This window comes from Habropoda laboriosa, unplaced genomic scaffold (assembly GCF_001263275.1).
Source record: "Habropoda laboriosa isolate 0110345459 unplaced genomic scaffold, ASM126327v1 scaffold28, whole genome shotgun sequence".
In the NCBI taxonomy this organism is placed as follows: Eukaryota; Metazoa; Arthropoda; class Insecta; order Hymenoptera; family Apidae; genus Habropoda; species Habropoda laboriosa.
The window spans coordinates 1,701,092-1,712,942 of record NW_017100174.1 but is presented as its reverse complement, the minus strand read 5'-3'; the positions used below and the strand labels follow the sequence as shown (position 1 = coordinate 1,712,942).

Genomic DNA, 11,851 nt, shown 5'->3' with positions numbered 1-11,851 from the left:
GCCGTTGTTGTCACAACGAAGGACTAGTAGAGAAATGCGGGTCCCCGGCATCTAACGCCGCATTTTTTGGAAGGTCGCCGTTAGGGTCGTTGACTAGCGTCTCGATGAAACGGAAAGTTATTTTCATTTCGTTCGAGGTCTCGGTTTCTACTTGAGTAACAGCTTCACCGTATCGGTAGAAACATGCTCCACTTGCCAGCTACTTATTCAAATTTATGTTTACCTTCGCAAAAAGGAAACATGATACTTCCTGATATTAGTCGATAAGATGAAACATAGTGGAGCACATTTTCCTACATGATAGCAGTGACCTTCGCAAAAAGGAAACATGATACTTCCTGATATTAGTCGATAAGATGAAACATAGTGGAGCATTTTCCTACATGATAACAGTGGTTTTAGATACCTTCAGTCAAAGATGAATCATCTGAATTTACTGATAAAATTAAATATGACTGGTTATACTACTCACCCGCAGCTGCAACACTGTTTTGTTGTACGCCCAATGCCATCGTTGCCTTGGTGTCATCTCCGGTCGTTCTTTCAACTGTGTAGGCACTGGAGCAGCTCCGACCATCTCGAGAAGCTCCTTGTCTGGCGTTGGTTCGGGTGGACTCCTCGGTGGAGTGTCCATTTGAACACTTTCTTCTAAGGAAGCTTGTTTCGTTATGCTCCCTGTAAATCAACGAATTGTAACTTTAGTATTACACTTTAATCTAATTCATGTACGAAAAAAGTGAAAATGGCTAGTGTTGTATAACGTAAAATGATAAATGCCTAATGGAAACTATCGTAGAGAATGATCTTACCACATGGACTATCCGTGTGAGACATTGGCGGAGTAGTTTTATACGTGTCCACTAACGAGCCCTCTCGAGAGTCACGAAGCATAGTTTCTTCGGCTCGTTCGTACCTTCGAAAGCAAATCATTCGTTCCATATACACATTACTATACAGACTCTAAGGTAACACTCGTGATAGTTACCTTTCGAGAGACTCGTCCCTCATCTTGTAGTCGTCGTTCACCGCATTACTCAAGCTCACCTCCGGTTCCTCTATAGACTCCTGGTCTTTGAAATATCCACGCTGGTAGCTCTCAGCCCTGGAAATAGGCTGAGGAGCGCTGAAGTGCTGCCCATAGCTACCTCTCTTTTGGTACGAGTCTGTCCTGGTGAGAGGTGGTTTGAATCCTTCTTGCGTGGTCGAAGAGAAGGAGTCTTTTCTAGTTGGTTGAGCATACGAATCTCTCCTGCTGTACGCTTCTTCGGGGAAGTGATCGGAGGCGTAAGAATCGCCTCTCATCAGTTTCGGTTTCTGCGAATGCTGGCTATGCTGGCTGTGTTGTGAGGAATGTTGGCTGAGCAGACTCTGATGCGACAACTGAGAGTCTTTCCTCTGTGGTTCCTTCGGTATTATTTCTGGATACTCTTCGTCTTCCGTAACTTCCTCCTGATACGATTCGGTTCTCGTTAATCGTTTTCCGTTGGTCGCAGTCGTCGTGTGAACCATCGCCGTTACCGTTATACTGGTCGTGTCGTGGTTAGCTGTTACGTGGTTGACCATCGTCGTCGTTGGCTGTACCGTACTTTGCGGAGATTCGATCAAAGTAGGGGCAGCGGGACTGGTATCAGCGGTTGTCGTATAGTCGCTGATTCCTTTCTTCTGTGGGATGCTACTAATTGAACTCACGGCAGTTTCGATAGACTCCTTCAGTTCGTCATCTCTGGACTCCAAGGAATCGGTATTCTGTTGGACGAGCGGGCTAGGTTCATGTTTCTCGAGCTTCTTTCTTCTTGGCAGAGCAGCCGACGCGTCTTGACTCTCCTGAGAAGTGAAGTAATAATCCGACTCGCTGGACTGGTATCCGTTTGTTCTGGTCTGACCTCTCGGTGTGGTCACCGATAGTTCTGGAACTTCGCTTGTTCTTCTCTCCGTGCTGGCAGCTGGACTCTCTTTGTAACGCTCCTCGAAGGATCCTTGGTAAGAACCGTGATAGGACTCTTCGTACTGATCAGGATAATCCTGATATTGATCCTGATACTCGTTTTTGTACGTCGTGCTGACAGGTTCCTCCTTGCTATACGGCGCCTCGTAATCAACGTAATCCTTCTGTGGTTTGGTATACGTATCCTCGTAATTACTTTGCGACGTAATGGGTACCTGATTGTACGTGTCCTGTTGGTTGTAGGTTTCCTGATTGTAAGTATCCTGACTATACGTATCTTGATTATATGTACCCTGATTGTACGTGTCCTGGCTGTACTGTTCTTGGTTGTACGTTTCCTGGTTGTACGGGGCCTGAATGTACGTATCCTGATTATACGTCTCCTGACTATAGGCTTCTGTGTTATACGTGTCCTGATTGTACGTGTCCGGATAATCCTTCTGATAACCGGTCGACGTATTTATATTGTACTGAGAATCGTATTGCTCTTGTTGATACTGATTGTAAGTATTTGTCACGTTATTTTGGTCATATACGCTAGGCGGCACAGAGACACCGTAACCGTCGTATTGCTCTTGATACGTATCTTCCTTGTACGTAGGCACCGTCTTCCTCTCCTGATATTGCACATTATTCTGATCGTAGCCCATCACCTGATAATTGTCCTCTATTATCATATCTCGGCTGGTTTTCCTGTATTGATCGTTCGGTTGGCTAGTGTATTGATCATTCGGCTCGCTCACGTTCGGATATGTCACGTCCTGATACGTATCCTGATAAACTTGTGTGTTCTGTTGCACGTAAGGCTTCTGATACTCCTCCTTGTACGAGTTTTGTAAATACGTTTGATCGTACGTATCTTGTGTCTGTGGCTCTTGATACGAACGACTATACTGGTCATCGACCTGGGACGTGTAACTGGACCCGTATTGACTATCCTCGGCGTATTGTGTTTTGCCAGGCGCATGCATCTGGTCGTAACCACCTTGCTCGCTGTATATACTGTCAATGTAGGTATCCTGAGGTAAATTATCTTGGCTGCGATAAGCGTAATTATAGTCCTCGTTGTAGTCAGACTTGTAGTAGCTCTCCTCGGAGGGAGTTCTAGTCTTTGGCAGTTGCCTGCTCGGTGTGGCAGGTAAGGAGGCAAGCTTACGATTGATAACAACGCTGCTTGGCTTTGTTGGTGTCGGAGGTAGTTTCTTTCCTGTCCCTTCTTGCCGGGACGTCGGTCGTTGTTGCGGTTGAAGCGGTTTTCGACGACGAGTACTGTGGCCACTGCAATTAAAAACAGTCACATGTATTTTATTATTTCTACTTCAACGGCGTAAATGGGAAATTTGGAAAAAAAAAAGAAAGGAAAGAAAGCACAAAGGGAGAATGTAATACCCGTAATTGAGTTCCTCCGATTCGTAACTGCGTTGTCTGGTAACTGTTGGTCTATAATCAGGTCGATGAATACCGATACTAGATGCAGGCCTCTGTGGAAGCGCTTTTCTATTCCGTTTGTTCTCGTAATAGGTTAGGAACCACTTCCCTCCACTGTCCCATTGTCTGTCCTCCTCGTCTTGACCATACCTAAACGACACATAACAAATTAACACGTTAAGTAAAAAAAATTAATGATAAAAAACTAAGTTCCACTGTATTTCCCTGTATTAAACACAGCTTACTCACCTTTCATCTTGATAACCGTATCTCGTGATGTTATCGTAGTACTCGTGGTACCTAATGTCCGTTTGGCATTCCGGATATGTGGCGCTCATTTTCCCTACTCTTCCATCACTGCTATATCCATCGGTATAATATGAATGGTCATCGTACAAAGTCATCTGTCTTTCCAACGACGGTCTTCTATGAGGGTCTGTTTTCACGAGCAAATAAACCTAGTTACGATCAGCTCTATTCGCTATTGTGTAAGAAACGTGCCAACACTATATATATATATATATATCAAATGGTGATACAACGAAGGCACTAACGTATCCATTGTTGGGCCAAAAACGAGGGGAATATGTATGCCAGCTCGCCTATATCTTACCTCTTCGTCTGGAAGAGCTCGTTGTGGTACTCGGGTAGTACTCTGTATCACTGTAGATCTTCGTTTCGTCGACTCTTGTGCCATGATAGTCGTAACCCTCGCTGTACCAACCGTCTTGGCTGAAATCACGGAGACGAGGACAATGGGGTAAAGTTGCAATAATCAAATAGGGGAGATAAAAGCGGAGATGAAATGACCCGCGTTTAAATGACGATCTTTCGCCGGAAGCGTGATACGCTCGGGTTGAAAGACATTTCCCAAAACGATCCCAACCCCCGAGAATGGTTCGCAGCGCCACTAACTGCACCATGCAACTACCTGTGGATACTCAGTGCATTGTATTTAACCTATTTATTAAAATACCAATTGTTACTCTCGATCTACGTAAGTCTTCGTCAATTCCATTATCATTCTACCCTTTGAAATTTCGTTCGATACACTATATGTGAATACTTGTGTTTGCTTTCTTTCTATTGTTGGTGAAATGTGACTTAACGAGCATATACAGAGTAAATGTACGAGATGATCTGCGATAAATGGTTCAACTATAAAGTGACTGTAAAAATGTTCGTCTACACTACGATGGATTATGTTTTGTATCTGTTCGTGTGCAATGTTTCATGTAAAAAGCTATATATTCGACGGTGCTCGAACTAACGGTGAATACGCTAATGAAAGAGGATGTTAGATGAGACGTGTGATCTAAAGTTGAAAAGTATGCGAGTTATGCGATGAAAAGTCATAGAACTTTCTCACGAAACAGAGCTGGGGTACTTGTTTCGTACCTGTCCTCGTAATCCCACGTGTGCTTCCGTCGTCTAAATCAAGCAGAAAAAAACAATAAACGTTTTTTCCCTCAGGTGTAACGCGATTCGCTATCAGGGCCGTGCAAATTTCACTCGGTCAATTCTTCAAACGTAATAATAAACATATAAATACGTTACAAATACTTCTTCTTGCACGACCCGTTTAATTCTCATCTCTCTGTATAAAACTATAATTACTCAACTAAATTGAAATTAATTTCTTAATGCAGCAGCAGCGAAAGGTAAAGAAGAAGAAGAAGAAGAAGAAGAAAGAGTAGTACTAGCAGAAGAAGGGAAACTACTAGTTGTTGTATTATCGAGTACTGTAATTCGAAGTAATTTGAAAAGAAGTATCGCTGTAAGGACGATGTTATTTCTGGCATTATCGTGTGATACTCTCTCTATCGATCTCGTGTGTACATTGTGCTTTAAGGCTCGGTAAATGTCAAATACCTGTATTCCTTATAGTGTCTTGGTCTACTATTGTAGAAGAGTGGCTCGGAAGATTCTGAAGCGTGCTGAGACTGAGAATACCTTTGCGGTGGACCTTCTTCGGGATACGGTTCGTCATAACGTGGACTGTGGCCCGATCCACCGTAGCCTCCGTAATTACTCGGAGCTAGTCTTCCTCCGACTGTAGCTGGAATCTGATGGTACACGCAATCAATAAAATACCGTTCCACCGAGCACGTTTTCTTCGAGAAACTATAGCCGAGATTCCAACCCTAAGCTAAGCCTAAATGTCACTATCTCCGACGCTTCAGGAATTCAGCTTACATGCTACTTCTATTGAATTATGAAAAAGATCTCGGAAAATCAATTTCTTTCGATTCCTTCGTCGGTGTTCAATGCTACTTCGGTATTTTCACGAAATATTGCAAAGTTAAAGCAGTGCAGATAAAGAATTTCTAAATATTATATTTGTTAAAAGTTAAAGTAAAGAATCCATACGTTTATAGCTTTTTTAATAAAACTTTTCATTCAACATTTAACGAGCAATTTCGAAAGAATTTAGTTTTATGGCAAAAAGGTAATATGGTGATATTAAGCCTTTCGGTGCACTTTCACCTTAATTTATTACTTAATTTTATTCTCTACGAATTTCTCCTTAATTTAATAAACCGAATTTCAAAACGATACGGTTAAAATAACAAATTTTGCAGCCGTGGTTAAAAGTTGACCGTCAGTGATACACGTTACAATCTGCCGTAACGAAAGGGTTGAGCAATTTCTAAACTTCGACAATCGCTAAAAATTGAAGGTAAGGTAGTATCTATCGAGCAATACCTGATGATCGTCCCTCTCGTAGCTATTTTCCCTGGAGGTCTCGAGGGATCTCTGAGGGGTGGCCAATTGGTTGGCAGCGGTACGAAACTGCGAAGCCGAGCTGTTTGCACCTTGTCCGCCAACTGGATAATTCAGGTCTGACGTGTAGTCCGAATCCTCTGAATAACCCGCTGAAAGTCAATTGAAACTGTACATTACCACGAAACAGAACGAAATCTTTTCGTGTAACAATCGGCCAGGCGTGGTGTCGTTCGAGAGAAAGAAAAACGAAAGAGAAACAAATTTCAATGCATGGAAACAAGTTCGCTAAACTGTCGTGCGGTGTTTATAGGAGAAAGAGAGAAATCAGTTTCCTTACAGACTAAGATCAGAGAAACACGTTCTAAGCAGGAAAGAAAAAGATCTGTAGTCTGAAATGAAACTGAGAATATATAGAGTGTACCTCGTGTGCGACATTTGCAGATATAGAAATTTGCTGAAAATTGTAAAAAATTCCTTCCATATACATATATATCGTGGAATCTTTCGAGATAGGAAAAAGGTATCCGGAACGAAGCACGATGAGTTTTCATTCAATCTCTTTCCCCAGGGCAGACAAGATATAAACGACGATACCCGTAGTCGGACAAAAGAAAAGATAATCACGAGTGACAGTCGTTTCGTTTCTAGAAAAAGCGCGCGAGCTGCAAGTAGAGTCGTCTTCGTCGTCGTCGTCTGCGATCGTGATAATTTCGAAAGCACTTGGACGAAACAGGAATTGGTCGATATTGGACGAATTCGTGATATTGAAACGTGGTGCAACAGCGGAAAACAGAAACAAGTTTCATGCGATTTGATCGGTGATATTTGAGACGTGTTGAACGTGTCAGGAACGAAAGCTTGAGAAATTTCGTTTGAACAGGGATGGGGAAAGAAACGGAGAGATCCAGAAATGAGGGGGTGAACGGTACGATTAATTAGAAGCTAGGTGGATCGACGAAAGTATCTCTACGGTAGAAAATACGGAACATAAGAGAGACAGAGAATGGAGAGAGGAAAAAGAAACGAGAAAATGTGAAAATTTTACCATGCCAAAGGGTGTGTAGAGATCATCCATACAGCGAGAGAGATCCTTTTGAACGGGGGTTGAATTTTTAACCGTGCTTGCTGCATGAAAATATCCACGTGCACACTCCGTGGATAATGCAATTGCAATTACATAAAGTACTCTTATGGTCGGTGATCGCAGATAAAAAAAAAAAGGAAGAAAGAAAGAAAGAAAGAACCAGCACGACGCCGGCGAATCGATTTTGTATGCGAAAAAGCTGCAAGCGTACACCCTTTACTACTGCTAACCAAGAATAGCATTCGAGCGAATTTAGTTCTGAAAACCATAAATAAAAGCCTCTGCGAAGGAACAGTAACGTAATCGCTGTGGTGATGTGAATATTTCGCTTCAAGCTCCAGCTTACACTTACCAGTGAGATTAACATGAAACGTGTACCGTGATAATCGTGTTGTACGCGCGCACGTATGCAAATAGATTTCAAACAATTTCACGTGAACGTTTATTTTTCGAGCGTTGAATCAAATTGATAAGATAGAGAGAAAAAAGAAGGTTTTATCACCGTGTTTCCTTTGTTACCAGAGAAAAACAGGCAAACGTACAATTGATAATTTATGCAAAATCTGACACCGTACAGTGGAATGTTTGTCAAAATGACAGACTACCAATAGCTACTGAAATTTGACTAAAAATTCATTCGATCGAATACTTCATATTTCTCTATGTATAAACTAAATTTTTACCTACATTAACTAATTAACAACGTATATTTTCGCTACTTCAAATACTACGTCCAAATACACGGTGTCAGATCCAACGAAAAATCCCAAATTCCACTATGAAAATGAAAAAATCGTAAATGCTCCAACATGGTTCACAGAAACAGTTCACGCGCGAGAATTCGATCAATGAGCGTACAACAAACGATATCAACGACAAACATTCGTGTGTATTCGCGGGCGCGGGCGAACACGCGTCGGAAATGAAAAAAAAAATGAAATTAGCGCAAGTGAGGGGAAGAGCGCGCGCGATGAATGGAGAATCGCGGAGTCGAGTCGAGTGTAACAATTGATCGGGGACGTTCCTCTCGTGTTCTCGAGAGACAGAGAGAGAGAGACCGAGCGAGAGCGAGAGAAAGAGAGAGAGAGAGTATTCGAATAAAACAGCAGCCACTTAAAACAGTGACTTGGCGAGTACTTACAGTGGCCTATATTGTACAATATCTGTCGTCGTGCCTGTTCGGCTCGTGCTTCCTGGTCCATCATGTTGTTCAGCATTTCCAGCTTCCTCTGCAGGTCCGCCGCCTCCGTGTTCTCGGGGTCTTTCGGAAAGATAGACATCGATGGGGAAATGGTTAATCGCGGATGTCTCGACTGTCTCTACTGTGTCTCTAATCTGCATCGATTACGTTTGTATAGGGTACTCGAAAATGATGGTGGGCAAAGAAGGGAGAACCAACAAAAAAGAAGAAGAACGGAGCGAGGTTGCGGTGCCTCCTCCTCGATTCGTCGCCGCGGCAATTTGATCTACCATTCACGGGGGTGCGACGTACTACGTTCTCTAACGAGCTTACAACAGGCATAAGAAAGAATAAGAACCTGAGTATTCCCTGGTACTCTCCGATAATACCCGAGCCCGGGAGAGCGTAATATGCCGCCTTCTTAAAAGGAAACTCGTGTTACGCGTTCTTTATGCATCACACGCTCCTCGTGGCTATCGAACCGAGCGTACACGTTGCTTGAAAGTTGCCCTAGCCTAAGAAGTTTCTTTAAATCGCGCTCGGGCATATTAATCATACTCTAATATCGGCGCATTATGGTCCAAGGTGACTTTTCCGTTCCCAATTACGAAAACGATCGATCATCGATCTTGTTAACGACGGTAGAAAAATTCGATTATATCAACAGTTTCATACCCATCGATTGGAATTTATAGTTGGTACAAGCGTCGAATACAAGCAACACCATTCTGAAAAGTGTCGCACAGAACGTCGCTATCGTCGTTGTCAACGTCGCCTAATTTATCCTGAACCATAATTATACACCGTACAGGCGTTCTAAGCCGCGTAAATTGACCTGCGGTCTTGCTCGCTTCAGCGGTTTATTAATATCGCAGCTGAATGAAGTATAGCTGGCGTGGTCCTTTAGAGATCTCCTCTTAAACGCACCGGAGCTTCCGGCTGGATCTCGACGTAGGCGATTTCTCCGAGCTTGAGAACGATTTATTACGCGACCGGCTGACTCGCTCCGGCGAAAACCCTTTCGGCTGACGACGAGTGGAAAGGAAGAGGAGTCGTTTGCTACGTCTACGCAACCCTGTTACTAAGGACGCGGCGCATCAATTTACCATCGTGATCCACTTGCTCGCTTTTGCTCCGGAACTTCCATCCGCTACTTCTAACTCGATGTAGATTCACGTGGAGGACGGCCAAAGCAAAACTACCAACTTAAACCCTAAATGAAAACTACGCCTGTGTACACTAGCGATCAGAAGTTTAAGACCACCTCTGTGCCCCCCTTTTCATCCTGCCTACCTCTCGGCCCTTCTTCGTCGCTCAACTGGAGACGAATTGACGTGTACGAAAGTTCGATAGTTCGACGGTGGTAGGATGTTTCGCGAGAAACACCGGTGCAACTTGCGCGAGCGTAAATTTAACACGCGTGGAAAATTAAAAAAGATTCGTATGAACACTTTTTTTACGATCTTCTTAACAGCTTTGGTTGAAGATTGATTTTTTCTTTTTTTTTTTTTAGGACGTTGAAGTTTTTAACGAGTTTGTTATCGCTGTTCGATCGAAAACAGGGACACTATAGCGAAATTTATGTTTATGTTAACTTCAGTTTGGTGCACGTTTGTACCTACGTATTGCATGGTTTGTATTAAATAGCTGAAATAGCTTCTACGTTTGCTACGGAGATTTATTTACCGCACTCTAAAACGTAGCAGCTAAATGTACAAATTTACTATTGATGAAAATGACATTTTCACAAATGAAATATGTACAGTAGAGATCGAAATTGATACGCATCTGTAATTCGAATGCAGCAATTTGTATACTCGTACAAAAAGACAGCAACCTGGTTAAATATGAACGAAAGACAAATTGTTGTACCTTTTTCCTTCGCATCCTCGTTGAATTATGAAACAGCGCAATCCAGCGTCTTTATCGTGAAAGTTTTAACAAGACTATTAAAGATTTCGATTTGTATTACTTCTGTAACTGACCCAATTTGTCTGCTCTTTTTTTCTCCCAGGTAATGCTCGATGCAGCGAGAAACTAGCATGTGCAAAATTTATCTACCCTGCCTAGTTCTCCACTGGCGATCTGACAGCGGTCTATCGATTAGGTATTGTTCCTATCCGTCGAAGGGAACGTAACATTCGCGAACGATTTGAGGAAAATGGCAGGTAAATCTTTGATAAGTTCGTGTACGAAAAATGACGAAGGTACGAAAAGTAGAAGAAACATTTTACGCCAAACGAACTAAAAGTGTCGATAAATTACTTTAATCGCGCGTGGAAATTGGTATTAAAATGAAAAAAAAGATATTTCGGAACGAGGTACATTAACGTAACTACCCCGTCAAGAGCAGGTTAATGGATTAGCGCGTATTTACTAATGATTTGCCGAGTAAATTTAACTCCCCCACGTAAAAATGTATGGTGCGTGTGTATCGTGGCTTAAAATGTGCCCCAGTCACGCGAATATTACTTTTATTATTAGCATTCAGACTCGTATGTCATTCTGCGAAATCGATGGAACCCTAATTCAAGAAACTTCGCGTCTGGCGAAGCTAGATGCTCCGATAACGGCGAAGTAATGTAGAAAATGTATAAGCATCAAGCTCCGATAACATCTAGTATCACGACTAAATCGACTTACATTAATTCACCCTTTTACAGTAAATCAAAATTCCCATTACTCGCGTTTCTCTTTTTAACCTTTAACGATAAATTACACTCTGACATTCGTAATTTTCCGAGAAACACTTAATTGCCATCTCTCTCTTTTTTTTTAATAAACTCGAAAGGCCGTTATATTAAATTTCCTTGGCTTCGCGTTTACTTTTCCCTGTCATTACCATTCTCTCTGACTTTCCATCCTTCAATTACCCCAATAATACCGAAACAACAAAATCCGCGCGCTAATCGAGTAACAAAAGCAACGGCTGACTATACGAACCCTAACACGAGCACCGAGATTACTTCGTCGTCGTTAATGCGTTCCAATTATCCGGCAAAATAATCGTGGCGCCGGCTTATCCTCAAACACGATTAAGCAAACGAACTGTTAATGAACGTTAAAAGACGAAGACCACGGAAGCCTTTCGCAAACCCAAAGAGTCCGTCCAAGGGGTCCTAATCCCAGCAGTTCCGTCTCTCTCAAAAATCTCTCGTAATAATATCAGAAGTGTAATACGCCGGCACGAGCCCATTAAAGTCGGATTTGAGGCAAGAACAAAAAGGTGAAGAAGTAGCGAGGAGAAAAGGGAGAGAGAAGAGGAGGGAGATGAAACTCTAAAAGGGCACAGAGAGAAAGAGAGAGAAAAAGGAAACGAACTCGATGCTCTCGAGGCTGACCCTGACCTACATATTTTGCGTTCCACCGTTTCCTTCCAACAAACGCTCGCGAACACCGACGAGAGACACGTACGAGTTCGCGGTTTGTCTCCTCAAAAACGTTATGTATATCGTTTCTTCCGGCGACCAACAACCACACAACACCA

At 42.6% G+C, this 11,851-nt stretch overlaps 1 protein-coding gene across 1 annotated transcript in view; it reads right to left on the bottom strand.

The window, feature by feature from the left end:
• Positions 1-445: 445 nt before the first annotated feature.
• The window catches only part of LOC108578708, a gene marked incomplete at its 5' end in the record, with an annotated part of 71,461 nt that continues 60,055 nt past the window's right edge, over positions 446-11,851 (bottom strand). The window contains 11 exons of the mRNA XM_017942086.1: positions 446-675; positions 810-913; positions 986-2,212; positions 2,264-3,223; positions 3,335-3,523; positions 3,623-3,809; positions 3,987-4,105; positions 4,772-4,804; positions 5,246-5,439; positions 6,080-6,249; positions 8,326-8,445. Coding sequence (XP_017797575.1) covers positions 446-675; positions 810-913; positions 986-2,212; positions 2,264-3,223; positions 3,335-3,523; positions 3,623-3,809; positions 3,987-4,105; positions 4,772-4,804; positions 5,246-5,439; positions 6,080-6,249; positions 8,326-8,445 — 3,533 coding nt within the window. The remainder of the gene's footprint in view (positions 676-809; positions 914-985; positions 2,213-2,263; positions 3,224-3,334; positions 3,524-3,622; positions 3,810-3,986; positions 4,106-4,771; positions 4,805-5,245; positions 5,440-6,079; positions 6,250-8,325; positions 8,446-11,851) is intronic.